The sequence below is a fragment of the Epinephelus fuscoguttatus genome, linkage group LG1 (assembly GCF_011397635.1).
Source record: "Epinephelus fuscoguttatus linkage group LG1, E.fuscoguttatus.final_Chr_v1".
Classification (NCBI taxonomy): domain Eukaryota; kingdom Metazoa; phylum Chordata; class Actinopteri; order Perciformes; family Serranidae; genus Epinephelus; species Epinephelus fuscoguttatus.
The window spans coordinates 30114044-30128390 of NC_064752.1; the positions used below are offsets into that span (position 1 = coordinate 30114044).

Consider the following 14347-nt stretch of genomic DNA (forward strand, 5'->3'; position numbering starts at 1 on the left):
AACTGACTGATATACAAATGGTCATTTTGTGGGTGATGCATTCCTTTAACGTGGACCTTTGGATGTTTTGTCTGCTGAACAACCTGAATGAGGTCACACAGGGACAGATATTTTCTTAGGACTTGTTTGTTGAGGTCACCAGAACTTTAAAAAGGGTTAATCCTGGCACACCTGAGGGTTGCACGTATTGAGACACACTGGTGCCCCCTAGCTGCGGTATGCTTAGAAGATAACAGATTCACAAACAAAGCCCCACACACACACTACACACACACATCCACACAGAGAGGAGAAAAGCTCCTGGGCTGAATGGTGGTGTATTAATCACACTGACGCCTGGCACTGCGATCTGTGACCCAGTCTTTTAATTGCATCCGCTCTGCTTTGCTCCCACTCTCCCTCTTTATCTTGCCTCTTTCCCCTTTCTCATTCCTCAAGCCTCCTCATGCCCGTGCCCATGAGAGGAGGCTAATGCAGAGATAAGAGGGAGGGCCAGGGATGTGCAAAACCCAAACGCTCACAAGGCAGCGAACACTGAAAGTCGCGCTATAACGTGGAGCAAAGCTTTACTATGTAATGAGATGATGTGCATTTGAGGTGGTGTGCAGAGAAAAATAAATATCTTTGAGGAAATCTTCACAATCCATGGAAATACAACCCTTGAAAGCCCCCACACAGAGCTCGTGGCCCACACAACATCCTGTATGAGTGTGGTTACATTACAGACATTCTACAGTAGTCTACAGTATAAAGACTCTTTTACAGCTGTTCCCTCCACATACCTGCAGAATGAGGGAGGTGAGAGAAGGAAAACACAGGTGTGATAGGGTGGAGGGGGGCGGCGGGGTCGTGGGTGGATGTTGGCCATATAGACATAACAATACACTAACAATGTGACAGGGTTTGCGTTCAGCACCATAACTGCAGCAGCGCCAGATAACAAGCGTGTGGTGTTTAAAAAGTGAAACATGAACACTGACACACACAAATGCAGGTTGACAGCACCTTCTCTCCCACACACACACACACACACACACACACACCTATGAGAACGCAGGGAGTCAATGACACCCATACCCATTTATGCATCAGCTGTAATAATCCCATATGCAAAGAACCGGTGTCACACACTCCCACTCTAATGTCCCTCTTCTCTGACTCCCTTTCTCTCTCTGTATCTCTCCGTCTCACTCTGGGTCCCTCGCACGCATAAGCACACACAGTGACACACACACACGCACACTTGAGTCGCAGTGGTTTCCTTTTGTGAGAGCGAGCTGTCAGAGGGAACTGTGTGGGCTTTTGTTAAAACAGAGAACTGCAGAGGCAGAGAAATTCATTTCCAACTGCGGCAAAAAAAAAGCCTTTTCAGGAAAGTCACATTGTACCTGCAGTGTTTTAAAAACAGCAGCATGTAAATTGAATTAGTTATAAGCATTCCTGTGGGGGCTCAGTGGGCTGGATTTCAAAAGAGTTTTCAAGGGTTGTGGATGTACTGCATGGGGTGCCTCAGACTACAGATTCACAAGACGGTGCACTTTAGTAGTGATAAATCACGACACCTGAAAATAGATTTTTACATTTTTACTTGCCAATCACGCCCGCCTCACTGCAGTTACTTCACCGCCCACTGAAAGGTGTAAACTTCTCTCATTTCTTTTGCCTCTTGTAGGAGGAAAGAATATTACACCTCAAATGTCTCCTGAGTAGCTGCTATAATGTCACTGTCAGGTGAAACCCTTGTACCTTTAGTCTTTCTTCATGTTTAGACTTACACTGGAGGATTACATGCACTTTTGTGGAACATTTTAGTTCATCAAAACCTTTTTGTTCCCCAATGAGAACATTTTAAAAATGCTTGGCAGCCAAGCTGAAAACAAGGCTGTTTCTCTCAGGTCCTGAAAAGCTGACATTTTGGATAAAGTGCAGATTTTTCCACAGGACTCTGAATTTTTAAGTCCATTGCTATCAGCAGTGAATTCTTGTGTGGAAGTCAAGGAGCTTATCTTTTAGTTTGCCAATTAAACTTTTGTAATTTGTTTCCCAGAGCCACACTTGATACAGTTTATCATTAAAACAATACTTCAGTTTATTGTTAGTGACACTGCTTATCGGTGTACTTAAAAATGAATACTTGAGCATCTTAGCATTTCAATCACTGCTCCATTTATTTTCTTAAAGGAATACTTTGCTGATTTTACAGCTTTGTATCATAATAATGTGGATAATATGTGTAAATGAACTGTGGTAGACTTTCTGCCACCTTACCATCGATCAGATCTCCCTGCTCATCTCCCAGCTCAAATCACATCATCTAGCTGATTTTCACTGGATCTAGGGCTACTGCTCAAACTACAGATTGTAATTCCTTATTTTGTTGTGCCCGTCACCATGGAAACTAGGAATATAGAAGCAGACCAAAAGTTTATCAGACCAAAGTCAGACCAAACTGTAAAACTAAGCAGCGCTGATCTAATATAAACCAGGATTCTGTCACTGCATTGTCTGATTCATGCCTAAAGAAACATATTTTAGTGCACTGTTTGGATGTGAACAGGAAGTGGGCACCATACTGCTTCTTGCATAGTGAAAATCAGAGGCTAAAAAAACTGGGATCAAACGGTAAAACTGAGCAGTGTTGATCAATCATGAACAAAGAGTCTGTTGCTGTGTTGCCTATTTTTGCCTCAAATGTTTTCAGAAACATATTTTAGCTTACTGTTTAACTGTCATTCAAGATTGTTTGTTACCAGCCGGCTCCCATTTTGGAGCTCCCACCAGCAGGAGCGTTTACTGGTTTGGTGCGGTACATTCTGGTAGTTGTAGGTTTTCAGCCTCTTGAGCAAAAGCAAATGCCGCAGCCTTTTTTCATCGTTTTTTTCTGGTCACGTAGCACCAATTTCAGAATTATTTGTGTCTTTTCACTACACAGACAGCCCAGTTTGTGAAATTCTTCTTACATGCTTCTTTAAAACTGGTCAGTGATTTTAGATTTTTCATTTCAATGAGTCATAGTCGTTTTACAAAATGAAAACTACAATTCAAAATGGGCAACAAATGAGGATCTATCAGATTGCTTGCAACCTGCACACACAATTGCAATGACACTGAAGTCACCCTGAGGCTTTGCAGTGCTCCTTACAGCTTCTTACAAACAGTATGTTGAGTATTTTAGCTGTGTTCGTTTACTCGTCAGTGGGCTCTGAGCCGCTGTCTATCATAGCATCAGCCTCGCAAAAATACTGTTATTTGCAAATTGAGTGGGTGGTGTTGATTTTCCCGTTGGCTTGAGGAAAGCAGCAGGGTACCAGAGGGAATGTTTACTTAGCACTGTGCCACAACTGTGACGAACAGCACCTCAACAAAAGGAGATCCATATGCTCAGTCTGGACCTATCTACCCGACTCCATAGCAAGTGTGTCTCAATGACACTTTACTTAAAATTCTCTTTACAACTGTGTCAGCTGCATAAAGGGGGATATTTAATGTCCCACATCAACCCATTTTTGTACATTGTGTTTGCTGTCGGGTGTCTATTTTTAGCTGTTGCAGCTGATATCATAATCTTTATTTATACACCTTTCAAATGACAAAAACAAAGCACTTCATTAAAAAACAGATCAAATGAGCGGTAGAGGCAATAAATACAAGGTGAGACATGCAGGATAAAAGCAAAAATCATAAAAGGGAGGCTAAGAACAGTAATAAAGGTTGTTACATAAAACCAGGTCTATAAAAAGATCCACCAAAGTCTTAAAAATGATCTGCAAAACTACATAATCCTTTCAAAAACCAGCTAACAAGTGCTAAAAAAAAATTCTGACGTGATCTTGACCTTTGGTGTGATGTCTTCTTTGCACCTCTTTCAGGTCTTTTTTGCCATTCTCTCAGCTCACTTTAACTATGGTAATAACTGACACACCAGGGTGCCCCTTCTTTTATAGGCCGTTGGCTCAGACCGGCTGCCCCGGTTTGAGTCTGGGAGAAAGTGCCCTGGTCTGCAGGGAATACGAGAGTAGGGAGAGAAAGATAGAGGAGGACAGGTGGGGGGGTTAAACAGGGAGGAAATAAGGACAGTAAGAGGTAAAGAGGACAGGGAGCTGTGTCACTGGAGATCAGGGAAGTGGTGGAAAGGGGAGGGGTGCACAGTCGACAGGTGGACATGGTGTAGGCGGATGCAGACGGATGAGGGAGGCATGCTCCGTGTGGATGCACAAAGCAGGTCTGTGCAGAGGTACTACCTGCCATCCACATTATGCACATGTAATGTTTCCATACAAGAGCAGGTTTGGCCTCCTCTGGGGTATTGTCGTGGATCTACAAGCAGAGAAGACGAAGAGCAGAAGCGTGTCTATCTCTCTCTCTGTATGTGTGTTTGTGTGTGTGTGTGTGTGTGTGTGTGCGTGTGCGTGCGTGCGTGCGGAGGACTTGGTGGTCGGCAGTCACGGCTGCTTGCCCACTCTGTTTTAGCCGCGTCTGTGCTGCGCTAGTCGCTCTGTTGGACAGCATGTTCTCTGTCGTACGAGTCCAGAGAAGAGCAGCCGAGCAGAATGACACCAGCCTCAGCAGCCTGCCAAACACCGCTGTGGATGGCAGGACGCACTAAAATATACAGAACACACTGTGACACACAGAGAAACACACACACACACACACACACACGGGACGATGCACACACTCACACAATACATGCACACTCACATACACTCACACAAAGGGACACAGACGCAGAGAGACACACACATTTGCACTTATCTAGGCTACAAAATAGACGAACAGAATGCAAACACACACTCACACACTTGAGCTGCTGGTTTAATACCCCTGATGTTTTCCTTGGGAGCCAAGGCAAAGTAGGGGGACCCACACACACACACACATTGATACACCCACTGGCGAAGAAGGCAATCGACACGATAGATCTTTGAGTCAGAAGGCTGTTACTATAACCAGCAAGGCACAAAATTGTCCCTACTTTTATACAGTTTACACTGTTTGCTGATTCTGAACTGCTGAGGTGGCTGTTTAAAGCAACACTATCAGCCATCACATAGAGCGCATTAGCCACGCAGACACACTCCATCATCACCCATGTGTGTTTTATAGTACTACACAAAGATTATATAGTCATTTAACACATTCATTCACATTTTCGTCCGTGTTGTTTGCATGGGATCTGTTCAGAAGCTCATCCAAGCTTCACACAGTGAACCCAGTGAGTTTTACTGACAGTCTTCACTCTGACAGATAGATGCATGCTGGGTAAACAAGGCCACCCTGTGTGCTACCATGATGTTTCCTATTAGAGATTTTGTTGATCTTCTAAATCAATCAAAAACTCACAGAGGGAAGCTAAGTTTGACTGACACAATCCGTACCCCAGATGTGACTGAGACAGGGGTGTCAAACTCATTTTAGTTTACGGGCCACATACAGAACAATTTGATCTCAAGTGAGCTGGAGCTTCTTCCATACATTTCCACACTCATGTCACCACACCAAACTAAAGTAGGAGCTTTTGAGGGAGCAGGTTGACTCGTCCCCCTGCCGTACAAACCATTTACAAATCAAAACTTTTAGTAGTTCCTTCACAGTAAGGTTCTGTTTTAAGATAGCTTTAAGTCTGATAGAGATTCTTTTGTACTAAAACTGCTGATTGACAATATTTTGCACAGTGTTAAATATCTTTAAATATGAACACAATAAGAGAGCTGTATTCTAGTCAGGGTTGAAAAGCCTCTGAAGCAGCATTCATGTGAAGTAGGCTCAATGTTTAACTTGCTCCTGAAACCTGGCACCTCTCAGCCTTCACACGTGCATCAATATCATGCATGCAAAGTCATCCAGTGGGCCGTATTGGTACCTTTGGCAGGCCATATGTTTGACACCCCTGGGCTAAGACATGTTGATTGGGTCTATTAGCTTAAAATTGTCGAAATGAATATGTTTTATGTGGTACTTTTTCAGCCCTGTGACAACCACACATTGACAGACTTAACATTGAAAAATTCATAGGTGAACGGCTGGTGAATGGAGCTGCCTGTAGATAGCTGGCAGCTAATCTGATGTCCTTGTGTTGGTGCACTACTTTAACATCTGAAATGATTTTATGTCATTTATAGATACATACAGGAGACATACAACGAGTCAGGTTGTGAGACAACTATATGTACATGTAGAGAGACAATGCAGTGAATTTAGTCAGCTGAGGCCTGACCTGCACTCAGCCCATTCCTCTGTCTCCTTTATCCAGCCCTTCTGCTCCGAATGAACTGACCAGGTGATGAAGTAAGGTCCAGTGGCAGTATTGATTGAACCTGCAGTAAAATATGAATGTGATTTTTATGCTATTTTTCTATAACTAATGAAGGACTGCGGGTTTGCCGACCTTCAGGGCCGTCAGATCAAAGAACACCCTGAAGCTTCCTCTTTGTTTATTCATTTCAAGTTCCATTTTTTGTACAGAGGGATGCCGCAGTTTGCCAAGCGTAAGATGACAAAACAAATTACATGCACTAGAGAACAATAACAACAAATAAGCACAGATTAGTTATCAACAGTCTTCATTCACTGGTTCTATTTCCATTATGATGTGACGGCAATGAATAATCTGCATTGCTGCGTTTGCACATTAGCGCCTCTTGTCTTAAAACCAAGGATTTCTTTTGGAGGCTGAGAAAATTGTTCCAATTACAGTTTTATTCTGTATATTTTGTAATTTACCTCCATCTCTTTTTCCTCTGTGTGCGACAATATCTGCCTTCTTCTGTTATCCTACCATCTCCTCCTCTTTATCTCAGACTCACACACACATGCACAGTTTTTCTATCAGTATCTAGTCTCAGTGTTGTCTCTTTCTGCTTTTTTTCATCTCCATTTAACATTGTGGCCGATCAGATCCCACCACCTGATTTGAATGTGCTTTGTGAACAGGATTTTTAATGAATAGCAAAGCATTTATGAATATCTTCACACTAAGTAGACGTGTTAGAAATCAGGGTCATGGTCCTGGCCCCCTCGCGGCTATACACCAGTAGGCGGTGAATGGTAAACTGAGAGGTGAAAGCACAAAATGAAAGGCATTCCTCTCACAATGCCGTACAATGGCGATGCATCACAGACGACATGTGTGTTCCCATGCCAACTGGCGCCACCGCAGCATACAAGGCAACAGACCAACCATTAGAGACCTCACTGGTTTTATTGTAGAATTAACATCCAAATTAATAAATGCACAAACTGAGGACAGACATTCTCAGACTAACCGTGGTTTCAATTCACTCCTACACGTGTGCATACACAGACAGGGACACACACCCACACGCATTCGTGAGCAGCGCTTGTCCTTAAGCCTCGCTTCTCCAGCTGCACCACAAGAGACCTGTCTAAGTGACAACAATTAGCCTGCTCAGTTCAAGCTAATTGAAGTCATTTACATAATACATGCCTGCCATCACAATTCATCTGTGGACAATTGAAGCAGGTCTGTGTCATATTGTCACAACCTGATGTTAGATCGTCCCCCCCACACACACACACCACCGCCCCGCCTTGATAAATGATCCCCAAAGTAAGGCAATCATTTTACACAAAGCTTATCACTCACATAAGGAGCGTTCTCCACTGGGCTGTATTATTTTAATGAAAATATGGATCGCATTTGCCAACATAGACAGATGCACACATTGTCAAAACTGTGTTTACCGTCCGTCCCATTACGCATGCAATTACTCAGAGGCTAGAAACAAGCAGCCTCGTTTGTGTGACGCTAAGCCGCAGTGGCCGAGGAGATCTCACGCTTTATTAGCCTGTTGTTTGGGAGCTGCTTTTGACAGGAAGCTGGGCGATAAATTAAATAAGATGGCTTGATAAAAAGCTTGCTGTGCAGAATTCTTCATGCTGGATTTTTGAAAAATCATGCTGCCATAGCTCATAACAGGGGATCTGTTCCCCTGGGTGATTTATGAAATCAATTTGTCTTGTTATCAGCAGCCGGAGTTTGTGAGATAAAATCAGAGCACATGCATTTCAACTTGGGGGTAGGGGGAGACGAGGGATGGTGTGTATGTGTGTGTGTGTGTGTGTGTGTGTGTATGTGTGTGTGTTAACATAATAGACATGTTGAAAACAACAAATCAGTCATTCTCAGCGTTCATGCCATTGCATCATGCTGTGAATCATCGGATAATGATGCATTGAGTGTTGATTAAATTTGGCAATGCAGAAAAAGGATTTTGCAATAGTCGTGTCGGAGGCTGACGGTTTTTCTGTGTCTCCTGCAAACATCTCTTATACTGTACCCAAACCATGCTTCCATACTGCTCATACAGACACATACGGTACATCATTCTGGAAACAGAAATAGCAGTTTGTGTGTATGTGTGCAAACAGTCCTCACAGCTCCCTTTCTTTTGTCTCAGTCAAGCAGAACCCTCCAAATGTCATTCAAGACTGTGCTCCATGTGCCTGGCAGCAAAGCATGGAGTGCAATCGGCCCAGTCAGCCTAATGTGCTTTAGACCTTCTCTTCATGCTTTCCCTGGAGAAGCTGAAGGAAATGCTGTTTTGACATCGCTCTCCGTCTAGTTTGGGAAAAGAATGATATGAAAAAGAATTAGGTTGCCCCCCGTGTATTCCGGTACAGAAACAGATAAGCAGTTTGTTTTGCCAAAGACGTCAAAGCGGGGAATCAAAAGTGACAGCAGAAGGGATGAGATATTTCAAGATACGTCTTGATGGATGCAGGTTAATCTTAAACCTGCCAGATATGTCAAGGATTTGCGAACACCTCGCGGAGTAAATCTCACTGTGCTGCTCTCTAATTCTGTGCCTCCCTGTCCTCTTTCTGTCTGTTTCTGCAGTGATGTTTGAGGATTGCCAGCGCAGCAGAGAGGTGGGCTTTGTCAGCAGCGACCCCAACTTCAGTGTGAGGCCCGATGGGTCGGTGTATGCCGAGCAGGAGCTTGCCAACCTGTCAGAGCCCGTCCAGTTCATGGTGACGGCCCGGGGGCTCCATGACCCGCACATCTGGGAGACCACAGTTAAGCTAGCCCTGGCTGGACATCCTCATTCTTTAGCCCTGACAAAGGTAACGAGGGAGAACACATTCAGGAATACGTAAACACAAGGGCACACTGATTGGACTGCTGGAATTGTTTCCTCGTGATTACACTTCCGATTTAATAAGCTATCATCTAACCCATTTTATACTGCTACAGTTGTTGTTTGGTTGCATTAGTGCTGGACTCAGAGAGCTGGTTTCATGTTGGATCTGATTCTTGGATTTGTTAAGCTTTGGTGCTGACAGACCTCACAGATACCTTCATAAAATTTCATTCTCGCTCTACTTCATTTGCAAAAAACACATCAAATAAAACCTGTGCTGTCTAGTTAACATGCTCTCTGCTCACTCAGATTCAGAAGATTTTTGAGGGAAACATTACTATAACCCCTTTTCCTCCAAGTTTGCTCTGGTTCTTGAACTGTTTCCTTTCAAGATTCTTGGAACCTTGGTTATATTTAGCAAACCAGCCCAAATTCTACTAGTTTGAGCAGAACAATTGTAATCAAGGATGCTTCATCAACAGAGAGCATTGCACAATGCACAGCTGAAATAAGTGGAAGCATGATGGTGGATCACATTAATTACCTTCAAATTTTTTTCTGTTATAACAGATTTTTGTTTTTATACAAAAAAAGTACAGACCAACTATTAATGATGAGAAGATGTAGAAAATTAAGTGCAGGACTCCATCCTCTCTTTCCAACCTGTAGAATATGACATACCCACTGGTGTTGTCAATGGTTTGCTAGTGATTTGCGGTGTCGACCCATAGGTTGGGAAGTTTAGGTAAGTTTGTTCAAAAATATGGTGGATTTCAGGCAGGCAGGCCATTAAATGACAGTGCAGGGTTCTGAGTAAGTTCTTAATAACACTGTGCAATAGTCCACCTTCCACCTTCTTCCCCCCTCTCTTTGTCTCTTTTCCTCTGTCTAAAATACATAAAACAAGCAGCTTTGTAATCAGGGCTGCAGCGCTTAGGGTTTCTGTTTTCTGATTTTTGACAAGGAAAATGCGTTGAAGTCTGACATATTGATGATAATGTCTGGCAAAAATATTTCCTTCTGAGAACAGGTTGGCCTAACACTGTGTCCTAACAGCGAACAAGTAAACCTCTCTCTGTCCACACTGAATCTGTTGAATATGCACTTTTGTAACATCATCTCAACAAACCACTGTACCCATCAGCTGTGCGCTCATGTAAACAAACCACATAGGATATCAGCTGTGCGCTCAAGATCATGCTTAAGACTTAACCACTTAACCACATTACAAGATGTTTGTACTTTTAAACAGAAAAAGTGCATTTTATGTCATCATATTTACTGGAGATGACAAACAATATGGCCAACAGCAAGTAGATTGTTATTAGCCATCGTCATTACCAGAAACGGTATGGCACGGTGGCGCAGTGGTTAGGATTGTTGCCTCACAGTCAGAGGGTTCCTGGTCTGAACCCAGGGTGGGGGAGCCCTTCTATGCGGAGTATGCATGCTCTCTCCGTGTCAGCGTGGGTTTTCTCTGGGTACTCCGGCTTACTCCCGCAGTCCAAAGACATGCAGGTTAACTGGTGACTCTAAATTGTCCATAGGTGTGAACGTGAGCACGAATGGTTGTCTGTCTCTATGTGTCAGCCCTGTGATAGTCTGGTGACCTATCCAGGGTGTACCCCACCTCTCAGTCAATGTCAGCTGGGATAGGCTCCAGCCCCTGGCGACCCCTAACACGATAAGCAGTTACAGAAATGAATGAATTACAAAAAACTTTCAGCTCCTGTTTGGTTGGGTTCAGGTGATAAATTAAGCCATATGTTTACTCGTAGGTTGTTGGATCTCATAACAGGCTAGGTTGTTTTGTTTTGCACTCCAGGTCAGTGAAAAAAATGCTATTCCTTGGTTCCAACTGGGAACCAGTTTTTCCAGTTCCATTTTATTTTTGTTTAAAATTCTCTGAAGGGTTAAAAATTAGGTGTGCAAACTGGACCTGAACCAACTCTGCATTGGTTGGAAAGGCTTTATTTAACACAACTCAATGGCTGTGCAATGACTCTATGTTTTTATAGTTCAATAAGACAGAGTGGCTACTCCTCTCTTGAGAACTGATCCAGCAATTTCAGGAGAATTTTATGTGTATCATATCAATATTTTAACCAGGGAAATATAATAGTTCTGCAGGACCTCTAGTATTCAGAGAAAGTGGCTTGTTAATAATAGGATGCAGGTATTTCAATTTGTCAGATGCATTTAATTAACATTTGATACAGTAACTGTTTCTTCCTAATCAGTCAACAAATTGTGATAACAGATCTTTGTTGTGGATATTTTCAAGTTCGGTTACTTGCAAGTGTTAAAAGCTAAACCTAATTGTATTTGATAAAAATATTCAAATAGGATTTATTTTTGATAAGAGGATTTGAAACCGGATTTGGATTCAATAAAATGATATTAAACCCCCAAATCCTAGGTTGTTTTCTGATTAGATATACTTCATTGTTTGTTGCAGAGTGTAAAGCAGCTTCCCGATAAACAAGCTGATCAGAACCATTAATGCCGCCTGTTTTTCAGAGTCCTATTTTTAACATTTACTGTAAGAACACTTTTCCCTGTGTCTTTCTGACCCTGCATGTACACACCCTAACGCACCATGTAAGCAGTTTCTTTTGTTTCCAGCTGTCTGTAAGGAAAGATGTTATAACAGTGCATGCACAGCAGTTAAGATGCAGTGCTTCTTTGTATGTGACAAGTAGAGACATGACCCTATTTGCTACCAAGGCTCTATTAACTAGCAGAGACTGTGAAACTACACAGGGCCAAATGTATAGCCACTGTTACTGACTTCCACCAGCGGGCGGTATTTTTTTTTTTTTTTGAGCGACAAACCCATCATCATTTTTCCTGCACTACTTGTTGAACGCTTACGGGCTTAATGTTCAGTCATGTTTCTAATCATGACAAAAAGCCCAGGACTCATGTAGCTAAAGCAATTGCAGAGTGGGGATTAAAATTCTGCCCACTCCTGGCAGTGCAATAATGGAGACTGGGAAATAATTGACATTGATTGAGCTAATGTTCCACTCTAGCGGAGTCTGCGAGGACCAGGTGATGTAGTTTCGGCATATAATTATGTTCCCCACATCATGGAGCTGGAGAAAGATTCAATAATTGAACAAGAAATAAATGTGTTTTCTCTAATCACATGGAAATTTGAAAACCAGCTTTTATATGTACAGTACAGTATGGCTTTCTGCCAGGACAGTGTTTACATGTGTTCTTGTCACTGTTTCCTTCAGGTGTTATAAATAGGTGCTAGTGCGACAGTAGAGTTTAGTTCCAATCTCCTGGTATACCCTGAGGAGAAATACAAATGAATAACTGTTTCATTAAGAGCATAGTCATTAAAAAAATGTAATTATTAGAATACAGTATGTGCTGCAGGATAATGTGAGACAGGAACATGGTTAAAGGGACCCAAAAATACACTTTGCAGGGTTTCAGTGGTCATAAGATTCCTGGAAAAGTTTTGTAATAAAAAACGGGTTTTCCAGGCGTGGAAATTGTTTGGAATTAACAGAATGTTTTGGAAAAAGTTTGGAATACGTGCTGCGATCACATCACTCGTATCATGTGATACACACAGACCAGACTGCCAAGGCACATCCGGAAAGACACAGGAAGATGTCGAAAAGCTGTTTGTGTAGCAGGTTAACAAAGGCTTTCACACTGAGATCTGAGACACATCTGATGTATGAATATTCACTGTTGGTGTGTTAAATCACTAAATAATCCTTGTGACAGTTACAGCTGGTGGATAGATAACCTTAGTTTCAATGGGAGGCTGCTGCTGTACCTTCATACAATACAGCAGCATCAGACTGTCATCTGCAACTAAATCTCACCTTATATCAAACAGATGGCTATGAACAGGTTGGTTATTTACAGAAAATACCTATCCTAACAATATTTGGTAAACATATATTTATTTGACTGAATCACCAGGTTTTCGTGAGCAGGACATCCTGCCAGTGTGTTGGGTCACTGATCCACTCAGAGTGGTGGATGCCTGACAGGATATGTCGACGATCAACCTTAATTCATAAAGGTATCACAAATGCTTAGATTTAGGCAAGCTCTCAAAACAGCTATAAAACAAATGTTTGTTCAACAAGAAATAGATGTGTACAAGCGTATTAATTAATAACTGCACTGATATCTGTTTGATATTTAGTTTCTATTCTCCCAAAAGGGGATGGCCTTGATGTTTCGCAAAGTACCTGTAAGTGCTGGTGTGGTCTATTGGTATATTCAGCTATTTCCCATTCTATTGGAAAAGTCTAATGAGCGAATTAAGTTAGCAAGCACTAGCAATGTGCTTAGCCACAAATGCCTGGGAAATGCATGTTTAACGTGTCTAATAATGTATGGCTATACTGCTATATGGGCCTGCCCATTTTAAACTACTTAAATTAAGTCATGGAAATGGGGTAAGTGTTATGGAAAAGTTAGAGATTTTTTTTGAAAATTCATAGGTAAAAAAAAATGTGGAAACCCTGACTTTGATTGGTGGTTAATTAATTGAATAATTGATTAATAGTTACTTGTTACATACTGCACAGTCCCATTCTGCCATTTCTGATGGACCTTCATTATTAAAACTGCTAAAAATTTAAGGAATCCACTGAAACACTGAGTGACAAACTCCACGAGGCAGAAAAATCCCCCTTTTAAACAGTTTGTCCTCACTGACATCAACTATTTATGACTTTAGTGAGAAGGATGACATTTCTAAGGGATTACAGTTTTGCTGTGGACTCATCTCATCCGGCTGACTAATTGATTTGTTACATTTTGAACTCACCAGAGTTTAATATTTATTGAAATTCAGCTATCTCCTCATTTGACATGGAATAAGCAGAGTCTGCCCAGACAGAGCAGCAGAGTCTGGTTTGAATCTTTGACCTGCCATAATGTCAAACGGCTCTGCAGACAAGACTCTGACTCAGGGAGCAAGGTCATGTTGTTTAGTCCATCTGGACTTCCTGTTCCCTGCTGCCTTTCCTGTCTCACTCCTTTAATTTGACAGTTTGTACGATTTAGAGGAAAACTAACAGAAACAAATAATGACAACATTACTACCCACGACTGAGACAAAATAACTAAAATGCTGTCAGCATGCTAACATGCTCACTATGCCAAAGTTAAGTTTTACTTAGTTCAACATTCTAACATTTGACAGAAGGTGTTGTATGTTGTAAAGCCCTCTAAGGGAAATTGTGATATTGTTCTATATC

The 14347-nt window shown here is 42.1% G+C and overlaps 1 protein-coding gene across 2 annotated transcripts in view; it reads left to right on the forward strand.

Moving 5' to 3' along the window:
- Positions 1-14347, forward strand: part of cdh4 (cadherin 4, type 1, R-cadherin (retinal)) — a 255920-nt gene that overhangs the window by 146788 nt on the left and 94785 nt on the right. For both annotated transcript variants that reach the window (XM_049584183.1, XM_049584190.1), the window contains exon 4: positions 8861-9087. In XM_049584183.1, the coding sequence (XP_049440140.1) occupies positions 8861-9087 (227 nt within the window). The remainder of the gene's footprint in view (positions 1-8860; positions 9088-14347) is intronic.